Raw genomic sequence first — 18,148 nt, 5'->3', positions numbered from 1 at the left:
AACAACCATAATGTCTACAATATTTTTTTCTCTACTTATATTTCAAGGTTGTCAGTTTTAAGTTCCCCCCAATAACATAATTCCTATGACTATTGTGTCCTTTGCTTTTTTAAAGGAAGAATTGCTGTGGTTAAGTTATTCTACCATCTTATAATTTTCAATAGTATTCTGTGGTTAACTGCATGATTTTCAGTGCTTTGTTGCAGATCCCTTTGGGGAACTTTTGTGGCTGTAAGATTTATAGCAGAGGAAGTCCTCTGTCATGCCTGAGGGATGGTATTTTAAAAGCTCATGGCAGAACATGGATGATAAAATACATGAAGCATGAATGTATAGAAAACAGTTCCATGAAGTCTGAAGATTTAAGGTCTGAAAGAAAAGTCTGGGAGTAGAAAGACGATTCACAGTAGTTCTGAAAAGTAGTTCATTAACACAGTTTACGGGACAGGCTTTCTTCAAAAAAGAATGTGATCTTGCAGAAAATACGGACTGGTGTTAGTTTGGTTTTTTTTCTGCTGCCAGTTATTAAACTTTTTCTTCCCAAGTTTGAATAGCACATAGACCTACGTTGTTTTGAGAAACAGACTGAGTAATGGTCCTCAATGCAAAATACTGGGTAACAGTGGAAAACTTTAATTTGGGTTTGCCTAGTATAGGATCAAAAGTTCTGATCTAAATCTAGCATGTCATTAAAAGTTACTTAACCTGTTTGACTTTGTCAGCTGACTACCATTTGTAGCAGAAAACTTTTGTCATTGGTCTTGGTGGCTGTTGCTTGCCTGATTCTGAGGTTTGTGAAAGCAATAACTGTTTTAGCTAATGTTTGGGCAACATTAGAAATCTTGAACAGACGGGCAAATATGCAGTTTTGTTTTTGATATTGGGAGACCTTCTGATGTTGGATGTGTGTAAGCTTGCGAAGACATTGCTACTAATGGCTTGCTTTGTTTTATATCTGATTACTTCAAATTACCTCAGGCAGCTGGAGATCCCAGCACTTCCAAACTTTTTGCAATTTTGTTGATTAAATGTGTAGATGAGGTAGACTTTTGCTGAAAACACAAAATTCTAAGGTGGGAACTTCACCAGCGCAGACTTTGCGTACTTCTGTGTAGGATGTTCTGAAGTTGTTCCACTTGCTCTTTATTTTCTGTTTGCTTTTCATCCTATTTTCAAGTGGCTGGTAGATTTCACCATCTTGATCTACTACTCAGCTGTGCCACGCAAGAAAGAAACCTCAGTCATGGGTAAATTCAGGGTATTTCTCAGGTCTTGTAACAATATATCACTGAAATTCGTGTGGAATTTCCATTTTCTTTAAAGGTGGAGTTAGCTTTCTGTGGCATTCATACTCTCACAGCCATGATTAAGGTGTTTGTTCTCCTTCCTCTGTTGCAATGGGTGGCAGTCACTGCTGTTGGCAGCACCATCTGATACATTAATAGTACATTTAAGCTCTGTTCAGTTCTTTGTAGAAAGTCTTGCTATGGAAGTTGTTAGCACTGTAACAAGCTCTTAAGTTGTTTATTCACAGTCTAGTTGCCTAGAACATGCTGCATGCTCTTACAAGTTTTTAAAAAGTATTCTTTGGCAGTCAGTTTGGAGTCATGATCTGTGTTCAATTTGGAAAAGTGACCTGTTCAAAAAATGCCCTTGGTGAGGGCATTTAGATTCACATCTTGTGTTGAATCCACTACTCTATTGTGCTGCCTACAGGCTGTTTCTTTCCTGCTGTTTAAAAAAAACAGCTTAAACCTCTTTTTTACCCTAAAGAAAGGTGATGAAATGTGAGGTACAATAACATCAGACCTATTGAGAAGAAACAAATTACTTTGGGCACGCAGTTGAGGTAAGAGGAGAGGCTCGTTTCAGAAAACCCTTATTTTTAACACATTTGTAGGATTCAACTCATAAGAGGTATTATTACCTGCAAGCCATGATTTTTTTTTCCTTAGTTTATAGGCCACCATGTTGCATTAGCAAATGAAACATCACTCCAATGTAGATCAGTAGTCTTTTAACACCTGAATAGTAACTTGGAACTGTTGTCCTCTGTCAGAAAACGGCATGTCTCACACAGGAAACGTGATATGGGAGCCTGATGTTTTTCAGACATTTTCAGCAAAGTTTTGTCACTGTGACTTCTCAAAAGTGCGATTATTTATTTGTTTTACACTAGGGGAGGTAGAGATTAGAATTGACCTGTGAACTCTGGTGGATAGTGTGACATTTGTGTGGATAATCTCTCTTTTACTCTAAGTTTTTTTTCTGTGTTTTTGAGATCAGTAAAAGTAGCACAGGTAGTTTCTAGACTGCTTCACTAGTATCATGCTATGGATATAGTAAAATAGTAACATTTCCCCTTTAAGAGTGTGTTTTGGACATACCTATTTTAATCCTTAGAGAGCTTTTGCTTGTTTTTCTACATCTTTTCCTCAGTCTGTAATGCAGATAATTAAAAATCTTCTTAATTATCACAACTTCACTTGGCACTAAAATTGACTTGATGGTTCTCATCTGTCATACAATAGTTTAATGAAATACAGCTTATTTCCTGCTAATAGAATATGAGGTATTTTTGTATTTAAATTTTATTATGGTAATTAACTTGATACCTGAGGTTTCAGAATATTTTAGTAGCTTGTCTTTGTAAAATTCAGTGGTGAATGCTTACTTATTTGGTTTTGAAAATTTAAGGCCATAAATTATTTATTATACATAAAGTAATGACATTATTTGTTAGCCAAATACTGTAGGTGTGAACACAGCTTCATATTTGATTATTTGATTTGACAACATGACAGTTAATTTAAAACAAACAAAACCAAACCAAAATTACCTTCATATACTTAACTCTGTCCTGAACTGTTTATGGGAATTGTTGGTAGCTGGGCACTGCAATTCTAAGCTTCCACTTTAACTAATCTTTTCATGTTCTTCTGCTCTTCAGTGCCATTGACATAAGACACTATCAACGTGAGGAATGCGAACTTAGACTTTGAATGTGCAGTTTTTAATTTGAGTTCATGCAACACTGTTTGTAGCCCCCAAAAGGCATTATATAGGAAATAAATTAGTGATAGCTCTTGCATTTTTTGGTGAGATGGTTTTCTTTTGTGTTGCGGTGCCGTTTAAAGCTGAGGCAGGCAATAGAGGAAGCTGTAGAGTTCCTGAATTCTTCAGTTGGCTCAGTGCAGGAAATGGAGCAATGAGCTGTTATTGCCCTAAACACACTGGCTTAAGGTGTTATTTTATATATAGGTTTTTAAAAGTAAACATAATCAATATCTCTTACACAAGTGATTAAAAGCTACTGAAAATGTGAAAGCATTACAAGCGTGTCTCATTCTCATCTGTATTATATAGTACTTGAGCAGTATCCGCTGTTACTTCAGTTGCTTTTTCCTCCTATTTGTTTTTCTTCTCTGACTCATTCTGCATGCAGTAGCTGGTATCTCTGTATTAGTGCTAATCCAGTATCTAAGATCTAACAGTAATGCTTTACGCTTTAAGATGACACATTGGATCCTGCCATGACTTAGCTGTGCGGTTTAATTCTATGTGTGTGAAGTAGCATCAGTGAAGTTGCCATGACCAGATTCACACCCTTGAAGTTTGAAAGGTCATTCATACAATCTGGTTTGAACCTTTGCGAATATGACCTGAAGTATTTTCCTCAGAAGCTGGATTAAAGCTTGTTTAAGAACTCGAGTACTGAAATCGATGGTCAGTATTGTTTTTCTGCCAGCAAGCTCTTCTAGAATTTAATTACCTTTAGGTTATCCAATTTCAAGATTAAGCTTTCAGGTGGCCAGTCTTCCTGTTGAACATGTTGATGAGAGGCTGGGGTCTTAATAATTCCTTGTTTCCCTACATGTCAAGACTATGACTATGTAAACAATATGACTATTTTGGCCAAATACTCACTGTTAACCTATAACAGCATCCTGTCATGCTTTATTGATAGCCAGTCTTTATCCTCTTCAGTCTTAACAGCAAGAACTTTTGTTATGCCTGAGCCTGTGCTCATTTTAAGACTTGCAGGCAAAAATCTGTAGGTGCAAGTAGTGCAAACCTTTGGAAAAAAGGGAAGGGGGAAAGGGAAGAAGTTGAAGTAGGGTATTTGTCTGTAAAACTTCTTTCAAAGTGAATACATATATATATATATGTGTGTGTATAATATCTATACAGAAATGACATTTAACATGAGTATTTCTTTTTTTAAGGATAATTAATTTACTTTGTGTTATTACTCTGTAACTGTAAATGCAGCTCTGCTTTCTGTAACTTAACCAATATTAATGTATAATTAATAGTCTGGAGAGAGTAGAGCCTTTTCTGTTACACCTATACAGCATTTTGAGGACACTGAGTCTGTCATCAAGTCCCTCTCTGCCATCCATCGAGAGACTGGGTAGTCCCTGATAGAAGTGTTGTCCCCAGTCCAGCTGTATGAGTGTACGTACACACCAGGCAGCCGAACTGAATGAAGAGTGGGTGGCTTACTGTGCTGTATGGCTTATCTGCACCAGGTATTTGCAGCTTCTCACAGTGCTTGCATTGCCTTTAGTATGTTATTGACTTAGTGGGATCTTGGGAACATGTCAACCAAGATAGTATGTAATGCTAGAATTAAAATTCAGGCTTATTTTCTCTCCCACCCACCTCCTCCAATCTACCTTTGACATTCATGTGTGGTCTTGCTGAATCCAGTGTTCAAAATAGCTGGATTTCTCTTAAAAACACTTTGCAATATGAGTTTACCAGAGATACATTACAATGGAAAGCTAAATGGATTGCAGTAAAGGCTTGCAAAGCACTTAATAACTCAGTCTTATGTGCTAATTAGGCACCTAGCTTCTTGTAGTGGTATGGGGATTTTTTCAGTTTCTTCAACTGCATATATTGGATTTTTCTCTTAGAGGCACTGACTACTAAGCAGTAGGTAGGCACCTGATTTCTAGACATAGGACCAATCTAGTTTGTCTACTTATTGACTTTTAAAAGTAAAATTTTAAGTTCCCATTTTGTGGAGGTTAGCAAAGGAAAGACTATTCAAAATTACCTGTGGTTTGCTTTTTTTTGAATTGAGGATTTTTTTTCCATGTAACTACCTTCATTTAAACTAAAATGATTTCAACTACATTCTAAATAAGCAAATAGAGATATCAATGTGTATACCATCTACACTGAAGTCTTATTTGTGGATGAACTCCAGCGTAAAGAGCTGTCAGATGAAGAAGAGGGACCATATTTTACTATGGAAGACTTGTTCTTTCTTTATTCTGTACTAGTTCTGGTAAATATTGGGCTGGCAATATGTGCAAGAATATATCTTAATATAGGTACTTTCATACCTATTTAAGGTACAACTTTAAAACACCTACGCCTATAACTTTTTTTTTACTTAATGGACTCATTTTCTGTGAAGAATGTCTGTATGATCTGTTTTTCTGGAAAACATAAGATGATAACTAGAATGATTGAAACCTTGTTCTTGCAATTTTTTTATAACAAATATTCTCAGAATGCTTTGCTAGACCTATTCATTATTTATATAACAGGTAAATAATTTTCTTCTGCTAGAATACATCACAAGTGTTAGCCACTGGAAACAAATATAAGAAAACTGAATCTTTATTTTTTCATGTTGATTTTAATTTTGGGATGAAAAGCTTCCATGATAAAGATATTGCAATCAGTCTTAAGAGTGACAGCTGGAAAACATGCAGCTAATGCTTTAGAGATTACTTGTGTGTCTACACACACACAGACTTTCAACATAGATGTTAACCTTTATTCTCATTCTAAGTAAGAAAATGCAGCAAGATTTCATTTTTATTCTTTGTACCTCAATTTGGAGGTATTTTTTGTGATAAGCTGTAATGCTTAATTGTCTAAGGCCTTCATGCTTGCTAATATTCATAGTTTAATTGATTTTTTTCAAGTGCTGCGAAGTTTTATCACATCGTTATGCTTCTGGCTTTCAAATTGACTTTCTGTATGATTTATGATCAATATGTCAGGAAAAGCTTGTGGTAAATAACTACAAGGACCAAGTGATAACCTGGACACATAGCTCAAAATGAAGTTTATATTTTATGAATACTTTGGTTGCTGCTTTAGTAATGCCCCATAATTTGTATAGAAACTTGCAAATATTGTATTGTCGTTAAATACTTCATGGGGTTTTCCTGCAAAATATCAATTGCATTTTAGCTTAATGAGGAGACATCTAGATTCCCATTCGGAATGTAGAAAAGATGGTGGGTTTCCTCTGCAGAAGGTGAAAACAGAATCTGTTTTTCATGGGTGTTGAGTTAAATTTCGGTCTTCTATTTTGAAAACCTGGCTGGATAATATAACCCTCATTAAGCTACATTGATAATAAATACGGCCTTGAGGTGTGTAAATAATTCTAAAATACATGGGAAGAATAATCAGAACATATATTACTACAAAAATTTCAGGTTCACTAGTGGGTTTTTTTTCTGATGATAATTTGGGAGATTATTTTAACTAGCAAATAGGGAAAGCTGATGCATGCTGAAGAGCATTTCTGTTAATTGTCTTAGGGCTATATGTTGATACAAAGACACCTTTAATTTGTTCTCGTCTTTGTTTTCCCATTTACTTTATTTTGTATCTTCTAAATAAAGCAATAAGTAACCATAAAATGTAACTATTATTGAAAATACATTTAAGACTTGACCATGTCTTTAGTACTACAGTTTTTCCTTTTGTTGACAGGGTGGTCACTCAATGAAAGCGGGTTAGAAGCACTGTCCTTTCATAAATGACATTCCCACAGATTCTGCAATATTTTCCATTTTCAAGAGCCCAAGTTTCAGTGCTGACTCTAAAGAAACTCTGAGAACACTTATAGTGTGGCACTCCCCTTCGAGAAAGAAACATGAGTGCAGCCACTTGCAGGAGCAGAAATATCCACATTTAACACAATGAAATGGTGATAAAATGAATGATTTATTTTTTAAAAATCACAGTTATATATGGTATGATTATATATATAGAAGATTCTTGAGTATATACTCAGCAAATCTCCTCTTGATTTAATTCCTTGGTAACGAACACGTTAATGGTAATATACCAAATGGTATACTAAGAATCAGGCCACAAGTTTCTTTACCAACAATTCCAAGTGAGTTGGAAAGAAACTGTCACAGAAAAGGTCTTTTAAAAAGTCAGTCTTCAATAGAAAAGATGAGGAAAACATGTTATTTTTGTTCTGCTTGACTGCAGCATTACTGTAGGAGAAGGCATGCATAACCAAACTTGTCCAGAAATGTGTTTAATGTACTTGGAAAACATTAACTTCTTTCTGTAGCTGTATTTGTTGCTTCTGTGAGTTTGATTATGGGATGGAATTCCATGTGCTTGTTTTATACCTTAGGGTGAAAATAACTGTTTTGGGGGTGGGTTTATTTATTTTTTTTGTTGTAATTAAAACATAACTCAGGTTTCTGGGATGTTTATTGTAGGGAAAGGGGAATATTGTTCAGGTATTCGCTTACTGATAATGTTCATATTTGGTCTTATTTACTACTTTGTTTTGTTAATTAGCCTCCTGCCCAAGGCTACAAAGTAGGAGCTGAATTTGCATGTAATGGCTGGTCCTGGTTGCTCAGGGCTGAAGGTTGATTGCTGGTGTTGAGATCTGGCATCTGGTCTTGCCTGAGATTTCAGTGATACTCTGCCTATTCCAAAAGCAGTTGCCAGTGCATTTAATGTGCTTCCATATACTTCTTTATATTGCCTGGGCTTGACAAGCCATTTCAGTAATCTGGGCCCATTTAAATACAGCTTTTAGCACAGGTCATATATCACAGAATCTCAGAATGGTTGACATTGGAAGTGACCTCTGGAGATCGTCTAGTCCAACTCACCTGCTAAAGCAGGTAGACCTAGAGTAGATTGTATGGGATTGCTCCAGGTGGGGGACTCCAGACTCCCTACAGTAATTCCTTGTCCTTCCTAAACTGGTGAGCTGAGAACTGAGACACAGTACTCCAGATGTGGTCTCACCAGGGTAGAGTAGAGAGGTAGGAGAACCTCGCTTGACCTGCTAGTCACACTCTTCTTAATGCACCCCAGGATACCATTGGCCTTCTTGGCCATAAGGGCACATTTTGGAGCAAAAGTAGTAGATCAGGTGCTAATAACTCAGCTGCTCACCTTTCTTCTCTTCTCCTGCCCTTGCCCTTTAGACTAGGTATTTGCAAAGTTGTTTCCTTACAGACTTAGTGGGAATTTGGCACGTTAAGCTGGGACATATAAAATGACTTAGTCTGGTGCCTATGGTGTGACCCTTATTAAACAGCTTCCTCAGGAGCTTACTGGCTGCAGAGTAATGTTGAAGGCCATGCAGGTGGGAAGCAGAGAATCTGGCTTTCTCTGCTCAGAACTCCCAGCTGGTGGTGGTTTTCTGGGGCTTGAGGTGGCCATTTGAGCTCTAGTTGACTAATGGCTGTGGTGTCCAAACACTCAGCCCTTTATCCCAGCCTTGGCACAGTTTCCATCGTCAGCTGGCTCTGTCAAGGGCAGCCCCAGCTGGGGCTCTTTGCACATGATAAACACGAACTGTGACTGTGTTACTGGTTTGATTTTACATAAAATTGTAAAAAGCAATGGATTTCAAGTTTTTATTTGTGAACTTGAAGTGAACTGATGATACTAACAGGTTTCAAGTTCTTGTGATGGGTTTCCGAGTTACTATTTCAGTTGGGTCATCCAGCATGTAACCTGAAGGTATTAAAACAAATGTAACTGTGAAGAAATAGCATAAAAAAACCAACCATGACTTTAATCTGAAACTAAGTACCTCTCAGATTGTATAATGAACAGCAGTATGTAAGTACATGTTACTGTTAGTTCTTGGATAGCTTCTATGGATGCTGGGAAACAGACCATTAATGGGCCTGTGGCGTAGAAAAGAGCAGGTCTGACTTGCTGGAGGACATGTGGAAGTTCAGTGACAACAATGCATAATGTACAATCTCTTTGATAGCATTCACAATTTTCATTATTATTATTCCACAGTCAGTTAAATAAAAATAATCAATTTGTTTTCTTCAGGTTTATTTTTTCACAGTCATAATAGAGGGCTTTTTTTGTTGATTTGGTTTTCTTTTGTTTTTTGTTTGATTGTTTCTGGATAGCAAACACACATATAAATGTTATTGACGCTGTTTAGTTGGTTTCTGTATTTGAAGCTTGAACAGGTGAGTAGCAAGACCTAGCTATAATGCTCTGCTGGAAAGTGATTAGGATTAGCCATCAAAATTACTGCAAGGTCTCCAAGCATGGCTTGACCTGCATCATACTCTGCACTAGGAGTTCAGGGGCTGAACATGATTCTTTTGATTTCTCTGGGAAGATTTGGAGGCGAGTGCTGGAGACTCCTGTGATCATTGTTCTCTGCTGAAGCCTGACCAAGGTAGAAGAGAAGTAGAATGTACTTAGAAAAAGTGAATAGCGCAAGTGTAAGATAGGAAACATTGGGGGCAGCAGGTGAGAAAGGTTGAGGAATGTGAGGAGAAGGGTCAAATGGCATCTTCCCAAGAGTAGAGAAGTCTGTAAGTTCTAGAAGCATTGGGCGTTGCAATGCAGACTGAGACCCAAAGGCCAGAGCATGACAGACTGCCAAAGCTTTGAATCTGGCTACCAAAAGCTGTCCCACAGCAAAGAATAATGTTCTCCTTTTACCAATCAGTGGACTAGCGTGTAGAAAGCTATTTCTGCAAGTGAAACTTTTTTTTTTTTTGACCTTTGAGGGTGGAAAGGGTAGAAAAGACTGCAGTATAATTCAGTTAGTCAACTGGCTTTCTGGTAAAAGATAAAGCAGTGCTGAATAAACAGTTTAAAATTCAGCTGCTTGGAAAATTAGAGAACATGAGAATGTTGGTTTCACATCCAGTTGTAGTCTGTCCTCACCTTTGTATATGTCCTTCATAATTAGATAACTGCATGTTTTCTTTAGCAATAACCATTGCTGAATAAGAAAGCTCATTTTCTGGATAAAATATTAACTTACTATAATTAACTGCAGAGTACATATCAAGAACAATTTCAAAGCAATAGGCATGTATAGTGTTTTAACTGGAAATACTGTTCAGAATTCACCTAAAGATCACCTCTGCATTTTTTTCCCTCCTTTAAAAACAAAAGAAAACAGAAAAAACTAGCCCCTAAACTCACACCTTTGGAAAAGAATGGAAGGAAAATACTGCTGATCTTCTAGGAAAAAATGCAATGTGATGGCTAAATAAATAAGTCTTGACAACTTACATAACATTTTGATTTCAAAAAATATACAGTAGCACACTGTCAATGGGCTGACAAAAAAAAGAACATGTGCGAGAGTACTTGTTGAATGCTTTTGTGTGTCTGACTTCCGAATTTTCCGTGAGAAGGGAATTGCTTTAGCTGCTTCTATGTATAGATTATGCATCATTAAACAAGGATGCATCCCTGCACTGTTTTGGCTTTAGTGCTCTATACAATCTCATGGCTTGTCATGCATTTCAAATTTGCTTTTTGTAGTGATGTGTGAATAGATACAATGTTTCAGAATTTTAAGTTATTTTAATCTAAATTGTTCAGTTTCTTTAGCTGCTGAAAAGAAAAGCCAGCCTATGTTTTAAGGCACATACATAAATAAGAGGAGATTGCAAAATAATCCTGATGTTGATCCTGTCTAGCTTGGACAGCTGTCTGGGAAACACTTATATTATGCAAGTCTCTTTGTAGTTAGCCTCTAATAAGTGAGGTATGATTTGGTAATTGGTATGGTAATTAACCTGGAAAACTACCCTTTGCTTCACTTGCCAACTGGCTTTATATGATGTGTTGTTAATTAGTAAACTGATCCAGTGAAAGGGAGGGTTGAAGTATTTACAGGCTTGACTGTATTTAATTTAACTCTTATTTCAATGAATGGCTTTTTCTGTTTGATTGGATTTTATTTTTTTTTTTTCTATTTGAAAGCTCATTTTCAGACTTTTGGTTTTCATGAAGGTTTTTCCAAAAGAGACAAAAAGCTCCAACAAAACAACTTTTTGGGGGGAGGGATGTTCTTCTCAGATATAAATGTCTCGCTTTGGGAATTTATGTATGCTAGACTGTAAAATATTGACATGTTTTTAATGTTAATCCAGGTTGCCTTACATATGATGTTTATGTGCATATATATATATTCCTGAAACAAAACACTCTTTGACATAATGCAGTCTTCTTTAACTCAAGACTCTTGTCAGTTGAGAGTAAACAGAATTGTTTTATTGTAGTGAAACCTGTGTGGTAAATGTAGAAATATGTAGGAAATTTATGAGGGTGAGGGATTTACTAGTTACAGTTGATAAAAACTTGTCTTGACACTGCCTTCCTGTTTTACGGTAGGTGTTTTAGTTTTTTACTGATTTAAACTAAGAGAATGTCCCATGCCTAATCTAAGTATATATTGTGCAGAGGTTTCTCTTAAACTGGGTACATTTAGAACATGGAAGCCCCTCTATGTATACATTGATGTTCTGGTTTACAGTTCGCTAATTTTACAACTTGTTCTTTTATATAAGAAACATTTGTTACTGTAGGTATTTGAGGTGTAACGAGGCCTTCATATTGTTGTGGATTTCTCTGAAAAAAATGAAGATGAAACACAGTGAATTATAAGAACTGTTATTAAACCTATTTTTTGTTTTATAGGTTATTCAGCAATAGTTATGAACTCCCGTTTACGAGCCTTAGGTGGGAGGATAAATAACATACGAGCATCAGAACTACCAAAAGAGAAAACCCGATCAGAGATAATCTGTAACGTCCACTTTTTGGATGGCTCAGTACAAAGCTTCAAAGTCAATGTAAGTTTGGAAAACTGCTTTTTCCTAAATACATAAAAATTTGTTTACACGCTGAAGATCTATTGTGGGACCCTGAGGCATGGGATTTCCAAAAACTGTTGAAGATATAGCTTTGCCATTTGCAAGTTGCAAAATTACTGGTTATGAAATGGATTTATAAAGTGCTATTTTAATTTTCTTTAAAGTCAACCAACTGAAACGTCATAAAATCATGGCATGCAATTTGTATCTGGAAAAAGGTCTTCTGTATGATATGGAAACCATGAAGAAACAGATATAGTGGTGGTTACCAGCTGTGTATAAGTAATTAATTTTTAAAGGGCACTCCCAAATTTCAATGTGCTCTTCCCTTTGTCCTATCAAAGTACTGGAAGTACTGAAAGGAGAAGGCCTTGTAGATTCCTGTAGTGATGTCAGTACATATTTTCTGAAATGCAAAGATTACGTAAATAGTGAAGGCATCATGGCTTAGTAGGACAGTTCTGTTCAGTCTTTTGTACTTCAGTGTAGTCTCTAGCTAGGAGCGGGGAGGGAAAGGGGATTAATGGGGGGTTTGTACTCTACATTTGCACTGTATTTTATTTTGTTAATATTTTGGTTTATAACCTTCAGTACAGATTTAAAAAGTATTAGTCCATTTTTAAATGAAAACAAAGGAAATACTTTCACTCAGTCAATTTTCAGTAGAATTATCTGACCATGCAGAAAAACTGTGGATGACTTTTAAGTATAATTGTGTGAATTTATGTATATGATACTTGCTTTATCCAATTTACCCTGAGAAGCAGCATTTTGCTGAGGAAGCTGTGTTGTTGGATATCTTAGACCAGGGCCCTTTGAAAGCAACCATGAGACTGATGTGGCCCCTGGTGAAAATGAGTTTGACATCCCTGGCCTATAGGATTGCCTTCTCTGTCAGTGAGCTAGCATAATTGCCCTCCCCTCCCTGACAAGGACCTTTGACAAACGAGGAATTTAAAACCTTTTGAAATCCATGCAGAGTGGTATATTCTCCTTTGTAAACAAAAATTTACACAGCCTTAGGTTTAGCGCTTGGCCTGAAGTCCAGTACTGTACAGGTGAACCTTGTGCTTCACATTTCATCCCTTAAGCAGTGAGTGCAATAGGATAAATGGGAGCTGTTTTGAAACTCCAAACCCAGCTGGTTTCTCTCCCTGCCTTCAGTGTATCCCCAAGGTAACCCTGCTGCCTCCAGCTGGGAATCAGAAGGGCCTCCTTTACTGCAGCTGTGATGCTTAACCGCTGTAGGGGTGATGCAGGACCCATTATTGCTTTACTGAAAAGCAATGGTGAGCATGGCTACCCCACCATGTAATGGGCTAACACAAGGAAGAAGTTTACCAGAAGATTTATGTTCTTTGAGTACTGAGCTTTCATACCGGTACTTAGGGACCCTGTGCTTATCTGCCAGGATGGCCCTTCCTGATTATCTAACCTTGACGACTACCTAGGAACAGGCTTTGCCTCTCTCTGGTTGTGTCACAAGGTCAAGTTCTCAAAAGGGTTTGAAGTCAGCTGTGGAAAATTTGCGTCCAAGTTCTACTTATGTTAACAGAAAAATTCAGCTTACTGAAGTTTATGCCCAAATGTGTGTGTTTTTATTGTAATTGCCAGCATCATTTGGTTTTATGTCTGGAGCAAAGACTAACTCAGGTCTGTGGTCAGTCTGGGAATCAACTAGGCATGGATTAAGGGAAAACAAGTTTTGATCTCAGCACATTTTCCCCACTAGTGAAATCTTTCTATGTTTCTGTAGAGAAACTTTTTCATATCAAGACAATGATTTATAGATCTGATTTTGCTTGATGCTTTATTCATTTCTAGATGTCAGATCAATTGATACTTGTATTTTTAAGACATTCAGTGTAATGTGAATGCATGACATGATTATCTGTATGACAAATAAACAGAAACATATTCAATAATGTAATAATGCTTTATTAAAATGAAGGTGTTTTCTGAAATGACTAGATATAAGTGCAAGATACATATTCAGAAGACATACCATGTCTTTTAATCTGTTGTAAATACATTTTCTAATGTTTTGCTTTCTCATTTTTTACTGTTATTGCTGAAATCTGTTCAATTTTTGCTCCTGTCTGAGTTTGGAGAACTGAAACAAACAGGATCACCTCTTTTAAAGCAAAGTGTGTAGCATTTTCTCTTTAAAGGAACTGTATTATATCTGTGGAAAATTAAGATTGGGAATTTTTCAGTGTTGCATGTTTGTAGGCTAGTGGTTCCTGGTTATGATTTATGAAAGCTCTAAATTTGTATGTATGGCTAATATTCATGTATGCATAAGTATGCTTTATGTTCATAGAGAGGATTATACTTTTCTGCCACAAATAGAAAGTGAATGAGAAAAAGCAGAAAACAAAGCTTGGCCTTCTTCCATGTAATAGCATAAATGGAATTGAAGAGTCTTTTTGTTCCAACATGAACAAACTGGAAAATAGTGAGCATCGCTTTGTCATGTAGCAGCTATCTGAACACAGAATTCTTACTGCGAGAGGATTTCTTTCTTTCAAAGGCATAGGGGCATTAAAGAAGGAAATAAAGTGCCAAAAAAAACCTATCGAAGGATAAGAAAGCGCTTGAGAGAATCTTGCTTTGAGTTTAAGCAAATAGATATCCCTAAGTCATAATTTCTAACATTTTTGGCACTGCACAGATGCTAAAGAGTGAATGTGAGATAAATTTAAATCTACTACAAAGATGGTAGATTAAATAGTCTAAGCTTACAACCTATTCACACACTGAATAGAAAAATTCGTGTATTTTGAAATTTTGAACTTGTAGTAAGTGACATTTTTAGAGTGATGGCAGAACGTTAATGCTATCACCAAATACTGAACCTTTTAGGGAACAGGGAGAGGAGATATGATTTTCTTTTAATTCTGTAGCAACAGGATCTCTATAAAGCCCGCACAGTTGATTTCCATCAAACTTTGTTAGCAAATTGCATGGGCTCATGCAACTTTCCCATTGGTAGCTGTAGGTTTCTATCGTTCTGCTAGATGGTACTTCCTTTTCCCAGTGGTTGTATCTGTAGCACTGTGAATGAAAACTGAGCATCCTAAGACTGGGCAAAGGAAGAAGGAAGGTGGACTTTGCTTATGGAAATAATCTGAGGGACTTTTTATCTACTGAGAAACCAGAAGTCAGCTGCTTAGTTTGATTCCTGTGAATTTGTTCTTATTAAGCACTTTTCCCAAAGAATATCAGTACCCTGACCAACGGTAAAAAAAGATTTAATTTCAGGAAAACAATGCCATTTTTCTCCTGCATTTTTGGATTTGGTAGAGTAGTGACGTATTAGCCTTTTATGTTCATTGCTTTCTAGTTTTGGTGAATCTGAAATTTGTATTGATGGTATCACAAAGAGTTAATCACTATAGCTTATGGTCTGTGCTTTTCTTAGGTTATCATTATCAAGAAAGTTCACATGAGAGTACAGACAGATACATTCCACTACATTGCTTTCAGTTCAAATAGAAGTGTATGTTAACTCCACAAGCTTCAAATGGCCTTTGTTGTCTTTCCCTCATTATGGGTTTCAGTATTTAGATGGAACATATCCAAAGTCCAGGGAAAGAATAAAGATGCATGTAAGCTAAGAGTTGCAAACATTCTTGTTTCAAAAACACATTTGAGACAGAGGCTAGACTGCACTTGGTAGGGAGGCTCGCACTTGACTTTAATTATAACCATATTTTCTTGAAGCCTCCCAATAAATTTCAGGTGTTTGAATATTCTGATATGGTTAATTCACTTCTGTTACCTCTGCCTACATGGGGAAAATGTTAGTTGTCATTCTAGCATATATAGAATGTGCTCACTTACCATGTTTAGGTGTGTTTAATAGGTGTATATTGAGCAATAATACAAATTTATTTGCAACTTCTCGTATAAACATGCAGGAGCTTTCCATTCTTGCTCTGTTTTGACTCATTTACCAAGAATGACCACTTGGGAAGTATGTCTTTCCATTTCCAGCAAATTGAATTTTGTGAAAGGTTAAAATTTACTGTGTCAGATCATTTCTGTATTGCATCATCTTTCTGGGTTGACACTTATGTCTTAGTACCTGTGATTTTCACATTTAGACTAGTTGGCTTTTAGTAATAGTTTCTTTCTAGAAATAAAATGATGAGGCAGTAATAATGAGAAAAGCTGCGCAACTTGAAATGCAAATAGTAAGGATTTTTTTTTCTTCCCCACCATCTCAATTAAGCTCCTTCTTCCAGTATTTGAGAAGGAACATGATGGTTACAATTAACACTAAAAATTACTATGAGTATGTTTAAAATGATGGGAAGAGATACAAGTCTTAAAGGTTTTTTTTTAATTGTTGGTGTGAGTTTTATAATTTCAAACAGCTTGTAATAAAATACAATTATGCAGAATTGTTGTATCCTTGTCACTATGTTTTCCTATCAGATATTGTTTGATAAGGACAGTTTAGTGCTAATCTGTGTCCCTGCATGCTGAAAGAACTGCTGCATGAAGTTTCAGACTGGCAACAAATATTTAGTTTTATATTGAGGCAGATCAGTATACTCTGTGACTGGAAAACAGTAAGACAGTATGAAACTTGATGATGCCTTTGAGGACAGTGAGAAAGTGATCTGACCTACAGCAGCCTTGTTAGTCTTAGCCCTGGGGCCTGACTTCATAATAAATGCTGAAGGAAAGAATTAGTGGATGGGAGATTTTTCCAAAGTTAGAACTGGGATGACTAACCTCATGTATATGTTTGTTTTAAAACATTTTTGAGGCAGGAGAAATGCAGTGGGTCAAGACTCTGTGGGCTTAGATAAATATTTCATGTGACCTTTATGTAGGAAAATACTGTGCTGGAGTGTATGGAATCTAAACGAGTTACGGCATGGGCAGGGAGTTGGCTCAAGAAGTGGAAGTAGATCTTGCTGAAAAAAGAGATGTTAAACAGTGCAAGGATATTAATGGAGTTCTCAGCTATCGAATTTCATTAGCATGTTGGTATTGAATATTTTTCAGTACATCAAAAATGTAAGGTGTAAGGCATTATTAACAATAAAAAAGATACAGGAATTTGAGGTAGCAGATAGGTTATCTTGACCAAGGAGTAATTGCTGTGAGGGAAATCAGTAGTGTAAACTTTCATAAGATGAGGTAATGTTTTTTTAAGCTCAATTTTCAGTTGCAAACAATCGAGGAAGAGAACACTGGTAGTTTACAGGCCAAGCTGCTCATGTGTTATCGTTCTGAAAAAGGTGAGCGCTATTACGCACCAGGCAGGAATCTTCAGCCAGTGTCAAGGAAACATTAACAGGGTTAGTCTTGGCATTGAGGCCACCCTCCGGGGAATATCACATGTGGATCCTGGCTACTTGCAGACAAAAGAGGGAAGTTCCAGTCAGGCAGTCACAGAAAGTACAACTAGGATGCTCTGCAAAAATCTGGACCTAGGGAAAGAAGAGGCTGTTCTGTTTATTGTAGCTAAACAAAATCTTGCATGTTCTGAATAAGCATCAGGTGACTAAATAAATTCCAGGAAGAGAAAATGACAGAGTTAGCAGAAGAGAAAATAAATTAGCCGTGTCTAAAATTAGTGGGGAAATTAAAAGTAAGTGTAGCACTTTGTTCAAACTCATAGGCATATTGGGACCAAAGGACAAGCTGTTTGGTGGTGGATGACTGTTACAGGCTAAATTGGGAAAGGATGACCTCAAACAGCACATGAGGGGCAATGGGTATTGTGTCCAAAGTGACACTAAATTAGCAAAAGCTTAGGTGGTGCTTAACTGTGAGGTTATCATTGCCAAAAAGTGGGGGCAAAGCTCATGCAGAGGAAAGGGACAGGGACATGTGCTCTATGTTGTGCTGTCCTCTTAAAGTGTCACTTTTTACTACTTACCTTCTAGAAGTTAACAAACCGAAAAGATTACTTTCTGGTTTACCACTCCATTCCAAAGAACTAACAGCTTTCATTTATATGTTCATGTAGTTCTTAGGACAGTGGGTCTTGATCACCCCAACTTCTAGGCAGTACTTGACAATAAAAATAATAAAGAAATTCTTTCTCTTCAAAATCATCTAGCTTACTAGAAATTAAACTTTACTTATCTAAATTCCCTAAATATAGCAGGAAATTATTGTAGCATAGGTAGAATGTTAGTTCTGAGTGTTAGTTCTGAGTTATGGCTGCTTTAAATATTAATTTTTGGCCTATCAGACTTGAGGTGAAATATATTTCAAGGCAGATT

The 18,148-nt window shown here is 36.6% G+C and overlaps 1 protein-coding gene across 10 annotated transcripts in view; it reads left to right on the top strand.

Moving 5' to 3' along the window:
- The window catches only part of PTPN3 (protein tyrosine phosphatase non-receptor type 3), a 173,294-nt gene that overhangs the window by 61,996 nt on the left and 93,150 nt on the right, over positions 1–18,148 (top strand). For all 10 annotated transcript variants that reach the window (XM_021281367.2, XM_065052841.1, XM_021281371.2 and 7 more), the window contains one exon: positions 11,722–11,876. In XM_021281367.2, coding sequence (XP_021137042.2) covers positions 11,722–11,876 — 155 coding nt within the window. The remainder of the gene's footprint in view (positions 1–11,721; positions 11,877–18,148) is intronic.

The sequence above is a fragment of the Columba livia genome, chromosome 2 (genome assembly GCF_036013475.1).
Source record: "Columba livia isolate bColLiv1 breed racing homer chromosome 2, bColLiv1.pat.W.v2, whole genome shotgun sequence".
NCBI classification, from domain to species: domain Eukaryota; kingdom Metazoa; phylum Chordata; class Aves; order Columbiformes; family Columbidae; genus Columba; species Columba livia.
The sequence above is the reverse complement of the archived record's forward strand: the minus strand, read 5'-3'. Positions and strand labels throughout refer to the sequence as shown.